This window comes from Saccopteryx bilineata, chromosome 7 (genome assembly GCF_036850765.1).
Source record: "Saccopteryx bilineata isolate mSacBil1 chromosome 7, mSacBil1_pri_phased_curated, whole genome shotgun sequence".
NCBI classification, from domain to species: domain Eukaryota; kingdom Metazoa; phylum Chordata; class Mammalia; order Chiroptera; family Emballonuridae; genus Saccopteryx; species Saccopteryx bilineata.
Window position 1 is genome coordinate 70,878,558 of NC_089496.1, and position 15,889 is coordinate 70,894,446.

General features: G+C 45.2%; 1 protein-coding gene across 2 annotated transcripts in view; it reads right to left on the reverse strand.

Annotated features, from left to right (window-relative positions):
* The window catches only part of LOC136311038 (AP-3 complex subunit sigma-2), a 63,845-nt gene that overhangs the window by 15,719 nt on the left and 32,237 nt on the right, over positions 1–15,889 (reverse strand). For both annotated transcript variants that reach the window (XM_066240186.1, XM_066240187.1), the window contains one exon: positions 14,426–14,497. In XM_066240186.1, coding sequence (XP_066096283.1) covers positions 14,426–14,497 — 72 coding nt within the window. The remainder of the gene's footprint in view (positions 1–14,425; positions 14,498–15,889) is intronic.

Consider the following 15,889-nt stretch of genomic DNA (forward strand, 5'->3'; position numbering starts at 1 on the left):
TTATAAATGCCAATGACTGCAAGACAAATCTTGATTTGATGTTATAATTATAAATATTAAAAAAAGAAGTATAAGAACTGAAGAAGTATGGCATCATCCCCACTTTACAACTGAAGAAACTGAGGCACAAAGAGGTCTTTAAGAGGGTTACCTAAGTCACACAATTAGAACCCTGAAGTTAGCAAGCATGTGTATGTATATATATATACACACACACATATAGATCATCACCCTAAAAGAAGTCAGGTTCTAATTAGAATCCAGTTTTTTAAAACAAACATCAACCTTGGCCAGATAGCTTGGTTGGTTAGAGCTTCGTCCCAATAAGCAAAGGTTGTGTGTTTAATACCTGGTCAGGGCACATACAGAAACAGATTGATGTTTCTGTATGTGTGTGTGTGTGTCTCTCCCACTTCCTCCCTCAAAAATCAATCAATACATTTTTTAAATATGTGCATCAGACATTGTATCTGAAAAGTACTACGAAAATTAAAAATATTAAAAACCACACAAAATTTAGGCCATCAATCAACCAACCAACTACATTTCAGTGCCCCGTACTGTTTAGATAGCCAACAAAGTATTATGTACCATCACTATTCCACTAGAGACAATTAGGAGGACAACCTTTAAAGCACGAGCAAGAAGATAGGCAGGTTGGAGAATGACAATGCTGGAGATCAGAGAAGATGTCAGAGAACGTAAAACTGGAGCTGGGCCCTGAAGACTGGAAAGCTTGGTGGGGGACAGTGAGGCTATTTGTAGGTGGGGAAGGGGCAGGGACAAAGGCAAAGAGATGGGGACTGGCATGGTATGCGTAGAAAACTGAGCAAGGCCCCTGATGGGCCTGAGGGGGTCTGCGCCCCAGGGCAGGACGAGCCTAAGGTCCCGGAAGGTCTATAATCCAGAGATCCTTGGAGGCCAGAGGGAGGAATGTAGCTGGAAGAGTACATGGGAGAAATGTTTCCCAAGGAAGATTACATAGGTGAGGGAGGCGGGGGAAAGACTGGGTAGAGCTGCTGCAGTTACCTAGAGCTGAAACATTAGTTACGTGGGTTCAGGTAAAGGGAGTTTGGAAACAGAAGAGGAAGAGATGGAGCTGAAGAACAAATGCCATCTGGTCACCACTGGGAAACAGAAGGGAGAGTAGGCAACGCTGAGATTTCATGCCCTGATGGGCATCACTGACAGACTGGGAGGGGAAAGCGGTGGCTTGGCGCACGCTGAGACAGAAGTGGGACAGGCCTTCCGGGAGGAGAGGTGCCACACCCTCCCGGAAGCACAGCCCTCACCTGGGTCAGAATGAGATACAGATGTGTCCCCATCTGCATCACAGCAGATGAGTACCCCAGGGTAGCGGCGACAGAGCTGTTGGGAATGTGCCCACTTCTCTCACTCTGAGCAGGAAAAGGAGCTGCAGTCTAAAGCTCAGGGGGTCAGGCTCAGGCAGTGGGAATCTCCCACTCCTACCCTAAGGTTTCCATTACCAATTTAAACATGATATTTACAGGTAAATTCAGGCACATGGATGGAGAATCTAAAGGGAAGCACTTGGGTAGTGACTGGGGACCCAGGAAGTGCAGGGCTCCAGGCTGGGATAGGATGACTTCCCCTCAGGGCCACCAGCAGTTACACCGCAGGGAGAGTGGCCTGGGCCTCCCTCTGCCTGGGCCATTCTCTGCCACAGCTGTGGACAGTGTCTCATGGCACAGACTTGGCTGACTTCAGAAACAGGCTCAGCAACTTGTTCTCTATAGAATGTAAGGTCACAGAGCAGATAGGGTCACCAAGATTTATCGATGAGAGAGACATAAATGTAGTGTGTTCTCACCAAGCTAACAGATCCATCTGCTTTCAGATCCATCAATGCGTCCCGAGGTAGACTCTGGACCAGGGGTCCCCAAACTGTTTACACAGGGGGCCAGTTCACTGTCCCTCAGACCATTGGAGGGCTCCCACATACAGTGCTCCTCTCACTGACCACCAATGAGAGAGGTGCCCCTTCTGGAAGTGCGGCAGGAGCTGGATAAATGGCCTTAGGGGGCCAAATTGCGGCCCACGGGCCGTAGTTTGGGGACGCCTGCAGTCTGGACTATTACCATCACTGTGCACACACTCCCACGACCTCCCACTGCAACTCGAGGAGTTCATCTAGGTCCTGGGCTAGAGTGAAGGGATAATGTGCAGACAATCTATCAATTTATCTGGCTTCCAGCTCAGACTTTGCCTGAGTAGCAGAGAGATTTAAACTGTTTACCGTGCTAGGCAATAAAGCTTAGAGAGAGAGAGGGCTTCCTGTACTTTTCAGTGCAGTGGGCCCAAAGGACCCAGGGTAATAGCAGGCGATATATGCACATGGTACAACATTTCTGAAAGTCAATCCCCAGGTTCACCAAGCTCACCTCCCCCCAACCCTACTCACCACCTGCTCCTTCCCACCTTTCTAAAGCACTTCCATTAAGCCATAGTGGCCTCAAGGTCTCTGCACTTCTTCCTTCCACCTGGAATGTTCTCCAGAGAGCCACACACCTCTCATTCTCTTGCTTCCCTCAGGTTTTTGCTCAAATACCATCTTCTCAGAGATGCCCTCCCCAAACACCACATATAAAACTTGTACCCACTCCTTAGCCTACTTTATTTTCTCCCTTGCATTTATCACTACCTAACATTTATTTTGTTTCCCCTAAGATTTATGAAGACACAATGTTTTTTTTTGTTTGTTTTTGTTTTTTTTTTCATTTTTCTGAAGCTGGAAACAGGGAGAGACAGTCAGACAGACTCCCGCATGCGCCCGACCAGGATCCACCCGGCACGCCCACCAGGGGCGGTGCTCTGCCCCCCAGGGGGCGATGCTCTGCCCATCCTGGGCGTCGCCATATTGTGACCAGAGCCACTCTAGCGCCTGAGGCAGAGGCCACAGAGCCATGCCCAGCGCCCGGGCCATCTTGGCTCCAATGGAGCCTTGGCTGCGGGAGGGGAAGAGAGAGACAGAGAGGAAAGCGCGGCGGAGGGGTGGAGAAGCAAATGGGCGCTTCTCCTATGTGCCCTGGCCGGGAATCGAACCCGGGTCCTCCGCACGCTAGGCCGACGCTCTACCGCTGAGCCAACCGGCCAGGGCAAGACACAATGTTTTATTAACTATCTCCACAGCACCTGGAACAGTGGATGGATAAATGAATTCTACAATGAGTAACCAGGAGGTGCTAAGCATTGTGCTAACACCTGGAAAAGCAGCGGTAAACAAGGCAGTCTGACCTTTACCTTAATAATATCCTGGGAATGAGGGGGAGGACAAATAAAAGAATGAAATACTACACACGGGCCCCGTTCTAAGCACATTCCATACATTTAATGCTCACATCCACCATACAAGCGGGGCTATCATGACTGCCTATCCACACACAGTTCCCAGGGGGCAGAGCCAGGACGCAAGTGCAGCCATGCAGGCTCTAGTGTCTGCTCTTCATCAGGCAAATAAGCAAAACAGCCCACTGTAAAATGCAATGGCAACAGTAGTGGAGGGTGTTGGGGAGGGAGGGGGACAGATAAGACAAGTATGGCTATTTCACCCATTGAGCAGGGACAGGAATGTCAGGAAAGGTTTTATGAAGACTAATTTCCTTTAAAGACAGAACTGTCAGTCCAGCGAGGCAGGGGCTGGAGATTTTTTTAGAGATAACTGAGTTTGAAGTGAAGTGAATTTCAATGGTAATTTCGGAGTCACCAACAGACAGATAACTGAAATCATGGTATTGTATGAAATGTCCTAAGAGAATGTCTAAAAAAGAAAGAGACAAGGGACCATTTAAGAGGTAAGAAAAGACCGGATGGAATAGCCAGAAAGATAAAAAGCCAGATGAATGAGTACCATGGAAATTAGGAAAAAAGAATGCTTTAAGAATGAGGAAATATTGCCTGACCAGGCAATGGCGCAGTGGATAGAGAATTGGACTGGAACGTGGAGGACCCAGGTTCAAAATCCTGAGGTCACTGGCTTGAGTGCAGGCTCACCAGCTTCAGCCCAAAGATCGTTAGTTTGAAGCTCAAGGTCACTCGCTGACTTGAGCCCAAGGTCGCTGGCTTGAGCAAGGAGTCAATCGCTCTGCTGTAGCTCCCTGGTCAAGGCACATATGAGAAAGCAATCAATGAACAAGCAATCAATGAACAACTAAGATGCTGCAATGAAGAATTGATGGTTCCCATCTCTCTCCCTTACAGTCTGCCCCTATCTGTCCCTCTCTCTGACTCTCTCTCTCTCTCTGTCAAAAAAAGAAAAAAGAGCCCTGGCCGGTTGGCTCAGTGGTAGAGCGTTGGCCTGGCGTGCAGAGGTCCCGGGTTCAATTCCCGGCCAGGGCACACAGGAGAAGCGCCCATCTGCTTCTCCACCCCTCCCCCTCTCCTTCCTCTCTGTCTCTCTCTTCCCCTCCTGCAACCGAGGCTCCATTGGAGCAAAGATGGCCCGGGTGCTGGGGATGGCTCTTTGGCCTCTGCCCCAGGCGCTAGAGTGGCTCTGGTCGCAATAGAGCGACGCCCTGGAGGGGCAGAGCATCGCCCCTGGTGGGCGTGCCGGGTGGATCCCGGTCGGGTGCATGCGGGAGTCTGTCTGACTATCTCTCCCCGTTTCCAGCTTCAGAAAAATACAAAAAAAAAGAAAAAAGAATGAGGAAATATCAAGACTGCTTGGTGAAAGGGACACTACGAAGTGTCCACTGGAGTCAGAAACACAGAGGACAAGGCTCCCTCCCCACAGTCTGATTTCTTCTTCAGGCTTCTCTTCAACTAGCCCACACACACGCCCTGTACCCTACTCCAGTGCTCTGCGTCTGGGACAGTACTGCTCTCACCTGAGGGCATCTGGAGGGGTATCAGGCAGGGGCCCTACTGGCATTTAGTAGAGGGGGTCAGCACTGCCTAAACTGTCACCAGTGCCTCCAATGGCGATGCTTCATCTAACTGGAGTCTATACCCAGTTCCAAATCTCCACCCCGTGGCCTGCACCCCTAATGTTCACACATTGTTCTCCACCCCTCGTTATACCTTGTGCAAATTATTTCCTTAAGAGCGTGCCCCTGTATTTCAGATAGTAAAATTTCTAGGTTCCCACCTATAAAGTGATACTAAAGCAAGTGTCAGCTTCCCTCTGAGAAAATAAGTGAAAAAACTGTGCTAGTCATCAGAAATATTCAAGATCATGTCAGGTTCTCCCCTATCCTGAGCACATGGTACGACTGCACTTCCCTAGCCCCTTCTGTGTGGGCATGTGACTTGTTTTGACCAGTGAAATGTGAGGGCAAAGGGGTGTGTTCCTTTAAGAGCCAACACACAAGTGCCAGTGGAAGTACACACTGAGGAGCATTTCCATGAGCCTGGACCCCCAAGTGACTATAGTAAGCAGAGACATCACGATGGCCACATAGCACGAGTGAGAAATAAGCCGTTTTGCTGTAAGCTATTGGATATTTGGAGTTGACCTAGATTGATACCAACATCAAATATGGCAAAGAGTTCTCAGGTAGGGATAAAGAAATTCTGTTTTTGCCTAACCGGTGGTGGTGCAGTAGATAAGAGCGGTGACCGGGGACACCGAAGATCCAGGTTCAAAACCCTGAGCTTGCCTGCTTAAAGGCAGGCTCATCTGGATTGAGTGCAGGTTCACCAGCTTGAGTGTGGGGTTGCTGGCTTGAGTGTAGGATCATCAACATGATCCCATGGTCCCTGGCTTAAGCCCAAAGGTCGCTGGCTTGAAGCCCAAAGGTCGCTGGCTTGAAGCCCAAGGGCACTGGCTTGACTGGAGCCCCCCAGTCAAGGCATGTATGAGAAGCAATCAACGAACTAAAGTGCTGCAACTGCAAGCTGATGCTTCTCATCTCTCTCCCTTCCTGTCTGTCTCTGTCTCTCTCTCTAAAAAAAAGAGAAAGGGAGGAAGGGAGGGAGAGGGGGAGAGAGAGAGGGAGGGAGGGAGGGAGGGAGGGAAGGAAGGAAGGAAGGAAGGAAGGAAGGAAGGAAGGAAGGAAGGAAGGAGGGAGGGAGGGAGGGAGGGAGGGAGGGAGGGAAGGAAGGAGAGGGAGGGAGGGAGGGAGGGAAGGAAGGAGAGAGGGAGGGAGGGAGGGAGGGAGGGAGGGAAGGAATTCTGTGTTGGGTTTTTTTTCCAATGTAAGACAATCCTCTTCTACGCCAGCAGGATAATAGCAAGAACAGTAGAACTGAATCTCAATTCCAGCTTTTCTGGCACCTACAAGTTAGCAATCAAAGGATATACAATTTATTTTATCTCTAACACATCTAAGTAATATCACTGGTAATGAGCTCTGCTACTGACTATAATCTTGACAAACACCGGGTTTTATTAAAAAGATAGAATAGCAAACAAATAGCTCTGAAGGGCAGATTTTGTTATTTTGTATACACTGTCATCCTAATGCCCTTAACTAGTAATAATAAGGAACAATAAAACACGCCAAAAAGGTTCTCTGTCATTTCAAGTGGCAGACAATCAATGAGACGGTCAGGCAGTGCAAAGTTCAAGTAAGGACAGTGAGTGAGAACGTACCATAGCAGATATTAAGTGTGGTCTGGAGCAGTCTGAGCTTTACTCTTTTTAAGTATAGTGATGTCAGAAATTTAAAAAATCATTATTACTAGTCTTTCAGTTGTCCTGAGAAAATAAGATATTGGCCTCTGAAAGATATTGTACCATGAAATTCTTCTCTCTCAAGTATAGCAGAGAAGGGCTCAGGACAGAGACTGGCCCCGGCGCCCTCATCTCTCTTAGGCGTACCCAGAAGGAGAGACAGTCAGGATGGTCAGGCATGCCAACCAGCATCTCACAAGAACTAAACCTCAAACAGAATGTCTTAAGTCTTCTAGGTCCAAACAGCTCCTCCTTCATAACTAAGAACACGTGTCCTCCATGCCTGGAGACTAGCAATCAGCATACCAGCTTCAACATCACTAGGCTGTACAGTGTGTTTTTAATGAGCTTTCGGATCACAAGCTCTGTTCCCAAAGGAGACCTTTAACAAGCACCATCCGTTACTAGTGTTTTTGATCCTTTCATCTTAGGGCTCACCAGTTCATTTCAGTTTCAAATCCTCAGCATTTTTCTATTTCAGCAGCTTACACTAATCAGAGAATTTACATTCCACACTATGATGTTTCTTGGGTTCAGACCCGCCCAAATGCTTATGTTCCAACTCTCTTGAGATAGTACATTGCTGAATGCAATCTATAGTATAAAAAGGCTGGATAAATTCCCTTGACATAGTCACTGAATTGTGACTCTGATGACCAAATCTTGACAGCCCAATTGAGTTCCAAATCCAGCTTTGCTGCTGACACTGCCAGATCAGAATGTCAGACTACAGAACCACATGGTTTTCCCTGAACAATTCAATACTCAAAATTAACATCAACTCAGCCATAATATTGAGCTATGTTTGGAGAGAAAGCAACAGGGAACCTACTGCCTGGGCAAGATAGGCTCCAAATGGAAAGGTCTGGAGAGCTAAGGACTAGCCCAGAGACATACAATCAGACTTTACTACAAGCAGCAGCATTTTAAATTATGAACAACTTTATGAGGCTAGAGACCTGAGAAGTTTCTAGTGATACTCACCTGAAGACTACCTCACTCAGTAAAAGGCACCAGGTAAGGGAGGCAGGGTAAACACAAAGGTAAAAATGGTCTAATCAAATAGGGAAAGTGAACAAACTCACATAAATTAAAGAATAAGCGTAGAAATAGCACTGCATCTGGTCTGCAGAAATCATGACAGGCCAGGATGACAACGACAAGCTATAGGATGGTAGGAACTGAGCTGAGCTGAATGACAGGCTGGATTCAGTTACAAAAAGATGTGAAGGGGCAATCCAGGCAGAGGCTCCGAGGCAGGAATGACACAGTGACTGAGACTGGCCCACTCTGGCTGGAGCAGAAGGGATCTGTCTGGCTAGAGGTAACAGGAAGTAAGATCAAGACAGAATAGGCACAAACTGTGGATAGCTTTGAATACCTGGCTAGTGGTCAAGGTTTGATTATGGGGGACGAAAACAAGAACACGGTCAAGGGAGCAGCTAGTCTAAAGGGGCCTTAGGAAAACGAATCAACAAGAAGAGAAAATGAGGTTCTAAAACCTGATAGGCACAACTGAAATCAAGAGACACTATGACTACAGACAGTGCTTAACCCATAGTTGAATCTAGGCTTAAAATATACACATATAAAGGATATCAATAGGACAGATAGGGAACATGAAATATGAACTATATATTTGAAAAACTATGCTTATTAACATTAAATTTCCTAGATATGTTAATTATGTTGTTGTTGTTAACTAACTATATTGCCATTAAGCATGCTAGAGAATTAGGCATAACATATTATATAAGAAAATGTCTTTGTTCTTAGGACATGTCTGATGAAGTATTTGGGGATGAAAAGTATAATGTCGGCCCTGGCCGGTTGGCTCACCGGTAGAGCGTCAGCCTGGCGTGCAGGGGACCCGGGTTCGATTCCCGGCCAGGGCACATAGGAGAAGCGCCCATTTGCTTCTCCACCCCCCCCCCTTCCTCTCTGTCTCTCTCTTCCCCTCCCGCAGCCAAGGCTCCATTGGAGCAAAGATGGCCCGGGCGCTGGGGATGGCTCCTTGGCCTCTGCCCCAGGCACTAGAGTGGCTCTGGTCACAGCAGAGTGACGCCCCGCAGGGGCAGAGCATCGCCCCCGGTGGGCAGAGCGTCGCCCGGGGCGTGCCGGGTGGATCCCGGTCGGGCGCATGCGGGAGTCTGTCTGACTGTCTCTTCCCATTTCCAGCTTCAGAAAAATACAAAAAAAAAAAAAAAAAAAAAAAAAAAAGAAAAGTATAATGTCTGCAACCAACTTTCAAGTGGTTCAGTGGTTCAGAAAAAAAGTACATATCTAGAGAGATATAAATGTAATTGTGACAAATATGACTAAATGGTGAATCTGAGAACAAGATACAAGAAGGATTCTTCAGGAAGAAGCTCAGGTTTCAGTGTCTGGCTGGCTGTTGAGGGCGAAGAAGAGGGAGTGTATGTGACAAAGAACAGTGACTGCACCCCTGGAAGAGGGATGCTGGGGGAAGAAACAGTTTTCAGGACACAGATGTTTAATCTGGCTCTGGGTAAGAAGCAGCAGTTAGAAACAAGATGCTAGAAGGAAATGAGGAAGAAATGTCTTCAGGCAGTTAGAAAAATAAGAACAAGACTCAGGCCATACACCGGGGCTAGAGATGATCAACGTGGGAACTACCTGCCGTAAGTGGGTAACAGCTGAAGTATGAGAAATGGATGAGCTCTCAGACAGAAAGAGGAGATGGAGAGGAGTGAGGTGAAAGCTGACTGACAATGTAATTCACTGGGAGAAGGCGAGAAGGTGAGAAGACTGAGAGAGAAAAACCAGGAGAGGCCTGTGTGATAGAAACCATGCAGCACGAAGAGGAAGGAGGAAGTGCCCCACGGAATGACCAAAAGAACCAAGCACGGCAGAGACAATGAAGAAGTGGTGATTGGGCCTGACCTGTGGTGGCGCAGTGGGTAAAAGCGTCAACCTGGAACACTGAGGTTGCTGGTTCAAAACCCCGGGCTTCCCTGGTCAAGGCACATATGGGAATTGATGCTTTCTGCTCCTCCCTCCCTTCTCTCTCTCTGTCTCTGTCTGTCTCTCTCTCTCTGTCTCCTCTCTCTAAAATGAATAAATAAAATCTTTAAAAAATTAAAAAAAAAAGTGGTGATTGGCAAACAGGATCAGGAAATCACCAGTGAAATTTGGGCAAGAGTGAAACCAGGCAACTGGGCCCCAGAAAGGGAACAGAAGGAGACATGCAGGAGAGGGTATATACCACTCACTGATTTAAGGTCTCCTTAAATGAATGGCGGAGATGGAACTACAGTTGGAAGAGGTGGTAGAAGCACGGGAGGAGCAGTATTCTGCAAGAGACTGGGGAGGACTAGGGAGGACTGTGGAGATCTGTGGTTACAGAAGGAACCAGTAAAACACACCTTGGAGATGAGGTGAAGAAGTGAGATAGGTACATGCTGGGGAGAAAAAGAGAACTAATCTCCAGAAATGGAATGCACAAACCTTCCTTTACAACAGGAAGAGGCCCTGGCTGGTTGGCTCGTGGTAGAGCATTGTCCTGGCGTATGGATGTCTTGAGTTCAATTCCCGGTCAGGGCATACAGAAGGAGTGACCATCTGCTTCTCTACCCTGCCCCCTTCCTTTTCTCTTTCTTTCTCTCTCTCTCCCTCTTACAGCCATGGCTCAATTGTTTTGAGCGAGTTGGCCTCTAGTGCTGAGGATAGCTCCTTGAAACCTTCCCCTCAGACTCTAAAAATAGCTTGGTTGCCGAGCAATGGCATAAATGGGCAAAGCATCCCTAGTAGGGGGCTTGCCAGGCAGATCCCAGTGGGGGCACATGCAGGAGTCTGTCTCTGTCTCCCCACCTCTCGTTAAAAAAAAAAAAAAAAAACAGGAAGAAAGGGAGAGAAAAGAGGTAAAGAGAGCAGCAGTAATGAGAGAGGATATCAACAAAAACAACATAGGAAATGAAAAAGAAACCTCAAGATTAGAAGCAAACAAACTATAAGCACAACAAAAATTGTCATCTCTGGTCCTTTCACAGGCCTGCCACTCCAGCCACATCTGCGCAGGGCAATGGGCAGCACCCAGGACAACACCATGGACAGTGTAAAGGTCTATCTAGGGACTGATGATCCTTCAATTAAGAAGAGTGCAGAGTTCAAGGTAGTATCCCTCTTGTCTTACATGTCCTTTGCTTCTGAATAAAAAGACCACGTTTTCTACTCTCAATAGAAGATATGCCTGAATTAGAAATGGCTCTACATGAGGGCAAAGGTAAGCTTGAAATCCCACTAAAAGAAAGTGACATGCCAGAAAACACCATCATACATTCTGAAGGTGAGCGAAGTGAGTCTGACTCTTTGCAGTATCACTTTTCAGAAACCCCAGGAGATAGAGTAATTTCCTCTTATCATATGAACAACCCAAAATTATAGCTCTATAAAATGTAAAAGAAATTTGCAGCGACATCAAAATACTATATGAAACTTACTTAAAGATAAGACATATGAGAAACAATAACATTTTTTATGGCCTTTTATTTGCTTTTAAAACCAGGCCCAATAAGGTAATTGGGCCTGAAATTACTTTATAGCTACTTCAGTGCTCTAGCAGGTACTGTCAAATATTTAAAAAACTATATTAAAGTGATAAGGCAAAAAAATCGGATTATTTTAGGAGATGAGAAAAAGCTTTTGATACATTTTAACACTCTTGGCCACTACTAGGAAGAGAAGGGAAGAAAGTTCTTCAATCTGATAAAGAGTATTTACTAACAAATCTACTGTTTGTGAAAGACTACAGCAAGTACCATGCTTCACTGTGACGAGATGCAAGCTTGCCTTTTAAATCAGGGACAAAACAAGATGCCCACTACCGTCATTACTATGCAGCAGCAAGGTAGAGTTCCGCATCAGCAGGGGAGAGCAAGAAAAAGCCATGGAAGGTACTAGGACTAGAAATAAATGGGCAAAATACTTAAAGATAAACTATCAGAATTCACAAGAGTTTAACACAATCTCTGAATTCAACAACAACATACAGAAATAAAGTAATTTTGATATAGTACCAATAAAAAAATAAATATTTAAAACATCATCTACATTAAAAACAGGTACCTAGGAATAAGTTTAATAAAAGCTGTAAAACTGCTATGAGCAAAATTATAAAAGTTTATCGAGAGCCTGACCAGTGGTGATGCAGTGGATAGACCGTCAACCCAGGATGCTAAAGATCCAGATTTGAAACCCTGAGGTTGCTGGTTTGAGTGCAGGCTCACCAGCTTCAGCATGGGATCAGCAGCATGATCTCAAGGTCACTGGCTTGAGCAAGGGGTCACCGGTTCAGCTGGAGCTCCCCGGTCAAGGCATGTATGAAAAGCAATTAATGAACAACTAAAGTGTCACAACTACGAGTTGATGTTTCTCATCTCTTTCCCTTCCTGTCTGTTTCTCTCTCTTTCTCACAAAAAAAAAAAAAAAAAAAAAAAGTTAATCGAGAAACCTCCAAGATCTAAAGAAATGGATTACGTTGATATTGGATAAAACTTGGTATTGTAAGTCGTAACTTTTCCTCAGGTGATCTAAAGATTCAATGTACTCCAATCAAAATTCCAATGGGGTGTCTGTATGGGTAACTTACAAGCTGACTCTAAATTGTATAATAAAATGCAAAGGACACAAAGTCAACCAGTCCCAAAGGCCCCAGAAGTTTCGGGTTTGGGGCAGCTGGCATTCTCAGACTACTTCTACAAATAGCTGGTACCCAAATACAGACTGCCTGGTGTCCAGGGAGATGGAGTATCTCCTCACTAGTAAGCGTCTCTCACAGCTGCCTGACAGAAAGAGAGGGCACTGGGAGAGGGGACAGGAGAAGTCAGTATAGCAGAGGGGCCAGACACACCTTTCCAGGGGACAACAGAAGCACAGGGTACCTGTGCTTTCTCCTCCCTTGATGGGGACTTTCCCCTTTCCCTAGTAAAACCTATCAGGGAATCCATGCTTTGAGATGTGGATTCATCTCCAGCCTGGAAAGCAACAGGTGGACTCCTCAAAGGAATCCGCTTTGAAACCAGGTGGTGACCCCAAAGGTAACACCTGTATTCCACAATTTAAGAAAACCATCTTAAAATAATAACAGTAAGACCTATAAAAGGTATTCTGCCATTTCCTCCATATTTTCTTTATCTTAACTTTTAATCTTAAATTAAATTGTTTTAAATTAATTAAAGTTTCTTTCATCTTAACCTTCTTTCCCTACTAGTACAGAAGGCAATTAGACTAGAACTATGGCTCTCCTTCACAGAAATGACAAGATAGTGAGATCTCTAACAACTGACACACCTAAAACAACTCTAAATTCTTGCAAAGAGGAGGCTAAGAAGTCTTCAAAGTTTCTAAGATCCTTTCATATATAAAGGAAATGTGACCACCTCAAAAAAAAAAAAAAAAACCAAGCTCTGAAAGCCTTGTGAGGCCCAGTTAAGTTCTCACTTAATACTAACAATAGGTTCAGCAACTTCAAGTGAAATGACCTATAATGAAACCAATTTTACCATGGGCTAATTGATATAAACAAGAGTTAAGTCCCTACAGCATCTCATCAGTGCTATAATGAAACAACCCTGAACAAAAGCACATTATTCAAGGACCTGCTGTATCTATTGATACAAAAGGAATGGGGTTCTGATTCTCTTACCCCAGACTCCTCGTGGAGCCACAGAGTCAAGTCAGACGTTGAAAGAAACTTCATTCAACATCCAACCTCATGAATGCCCTCACTGCATTAGCCTGGGAAGTGCCATCTGAGAACCCTTGAAAGAGTTAACTAAAACTGAAGATCCTACTGGAAAATGACAAGAAAGTCTTCTCAACCAGTGCTTTTCAATCGCTGGTCTGTGAAAAGAGTTAACACCTGATGTTGTATGACGATTATAGGTGGACCAGTCCACGGACCGGCGGCTGGAAACCATGCTCTAGATAGCAATGAAAGCAATGATGGATCTAAAAGCACCTACCTCATCGTGATGAAAACAGATTAATAAAGGATCGTGGCTTAGCAAAGAGTAAGTACCTAAAATTCAGTATCTCCCTCTAAGGGCCATGGATCATAGTGACAACAATCAGTTGAAGAAAAACCAGGACCAAGCAAACCCAAGATGCATCAACCTCCACCAGTGAATAGCACTGGGTATAGCATGTGCCCAGCTGGATAAAATAAATGTAGCAGTTCCTATCCCCTTGCTGGCTATCTCCCACGTTGAATCTTTAATCTGGCACGTGAGGACATCGGCCATGTCAGTTACGCTAGCAACACACTCTGAGAACATGTACTTTGAACTACTTCAATTCTGCCAGACAGCACTGCTTTCCCTAAGAGTATCACCTGACTTTAAACCATGTTACCGATGTCTTAGTCATTGTATTACTCCTATAGAAAAATATAAATTTTATAAACTCAAAGTCTCTGCATCAAAGCTTCAATCTCTCTGGACTACTGTCTGGGAAAGTCATTTTATAATCAACATAAAACTACTTATCTCACTTTCAGCCTGTCAGTCATTCTAGTTAGTAACTTCATTGCCCCTACCAAGAAGTCTATCTGCAAAGATGAATCGTGATACAGGCCAATAGTAATCTTTGTGTGTTAAGACTGGTAACAGATTTTAGCACAATATCCCTAAAACTATCACACTTAAGTTATTAAATAAAAACAGGTTCTAGGAATATCTCCAGAGTAACAAAAGAAAGACCATGAAAGTGTAGAGGTGGCTAGAGATGTCTGAGGCTCTTAGTTTCCTAGTAACCCTGGTTTGGGAGAGAAGGTACCTTATCCATATGGAAGATCAAATCCAATTCACAGACATTTTCAAAACATTTATCCAGGGTCTCCACAAAAACCTAGGAAACAAAAGGAAATAGGTAAGAACAGAAATAGGGAATATTCACATCTTCAAAAATACTGCATTTGAAAGTAAAGGGGGCCCTGGCGGGATAGTTCGGTTGGTTAAGCATCGTCCCTAAGCACAGAGGTTGCAGGTTTGATTCCTGGTCAGGGCACATACAGAAACAGATCTTCCTGTCTCTTTCCTGCTCTCTCCTTTGCCCTCTCTAAAATCAATAAAATCAACATTAAAAAAAAAAGTAAGAGAGGTAATCATGATACTTTTTACCTTACAGTAAATCTCAAAACAAAATAAAATACCATCATGAGCCGATCACCTACTTACCCCAATTCAGAGGGGACAATCTAGGACACGGAAATCTTGTTTTAGTATACCAACCATCAGACTCATGTTCTTTCTTTCTCCCTTTATAAGAAGCTAATTTACATAAAAAAGTAACAAATTGAAATACTCATTATAATATTATATCCTTTCCCCAAGCCTCCATGTAGCTACTATAGCTTTAACAGTTTTCACCTAATTTCAATTAATTTCAAAACACCTTTCCATGAATTAACCTAAATAACATGTTTACAATTTTAACTTTTTTTAAAATTTTTTATTTATTTATTATTATTTTTTTTTGTATTTTTCTGAAGCTGGAAACGGGGAGAGACAGTCAGACAGACTCCCGCATGCGCCTGACTGGGATCCACCCGGCACGCCCACCAGGGGGCAACGCTCTGCCCACCAGGGGGCGATGCTCTGCCCCTCCTGGGCGTCACTCTGCCGCAACCAGAGCCACTCCAGCACCTGGGGCAGAGGCCAAGGAGCCATCCCCAGCGCCCGGGCCATCTCCGCTCCAATGGAGCCTTGGCTGCAGGAGGGGAAGAGAGAGACAGAGAGGAAGGAGGGGGGAGGGCGGGGATGGAGAAGCAAATGGGCGCTTCTCCTATGTGCCCTGGCCAGGAATCGAACCTGGGTCCCCCGCACGCCAGGCCGACGCTCTACCGCTGAGCCAACCAGCCAGGGCCAATTTTAACTTTTTAATATAACATTTAAACAGAAAGGTGTACAAATGATAAAGGTACATTTTACTGTTTAACAAATTTTCAGAATGAACATATAACCATCATACAGATACTGAAATGGGACGTTATCAGCTTGCTGGAAGTCCCCTACATGCCCCCTCACACAGCACCCCTTCTCCAAAGGTAAGCCTACCGGGACTCCTATAATCACAGGTAAGTTGTGCCTGTCTCTGAAATTACACAGACAGAGTCACACACACTGACTCCTCTTGTCTGGCTTCTTTCTTTCAACACTGGTTATGAATTCCTCCATGTTACTTACTGACACAAAAGCTAGTTCATATTCACTGTTGTACAGTATTTCATACTAAAATTTA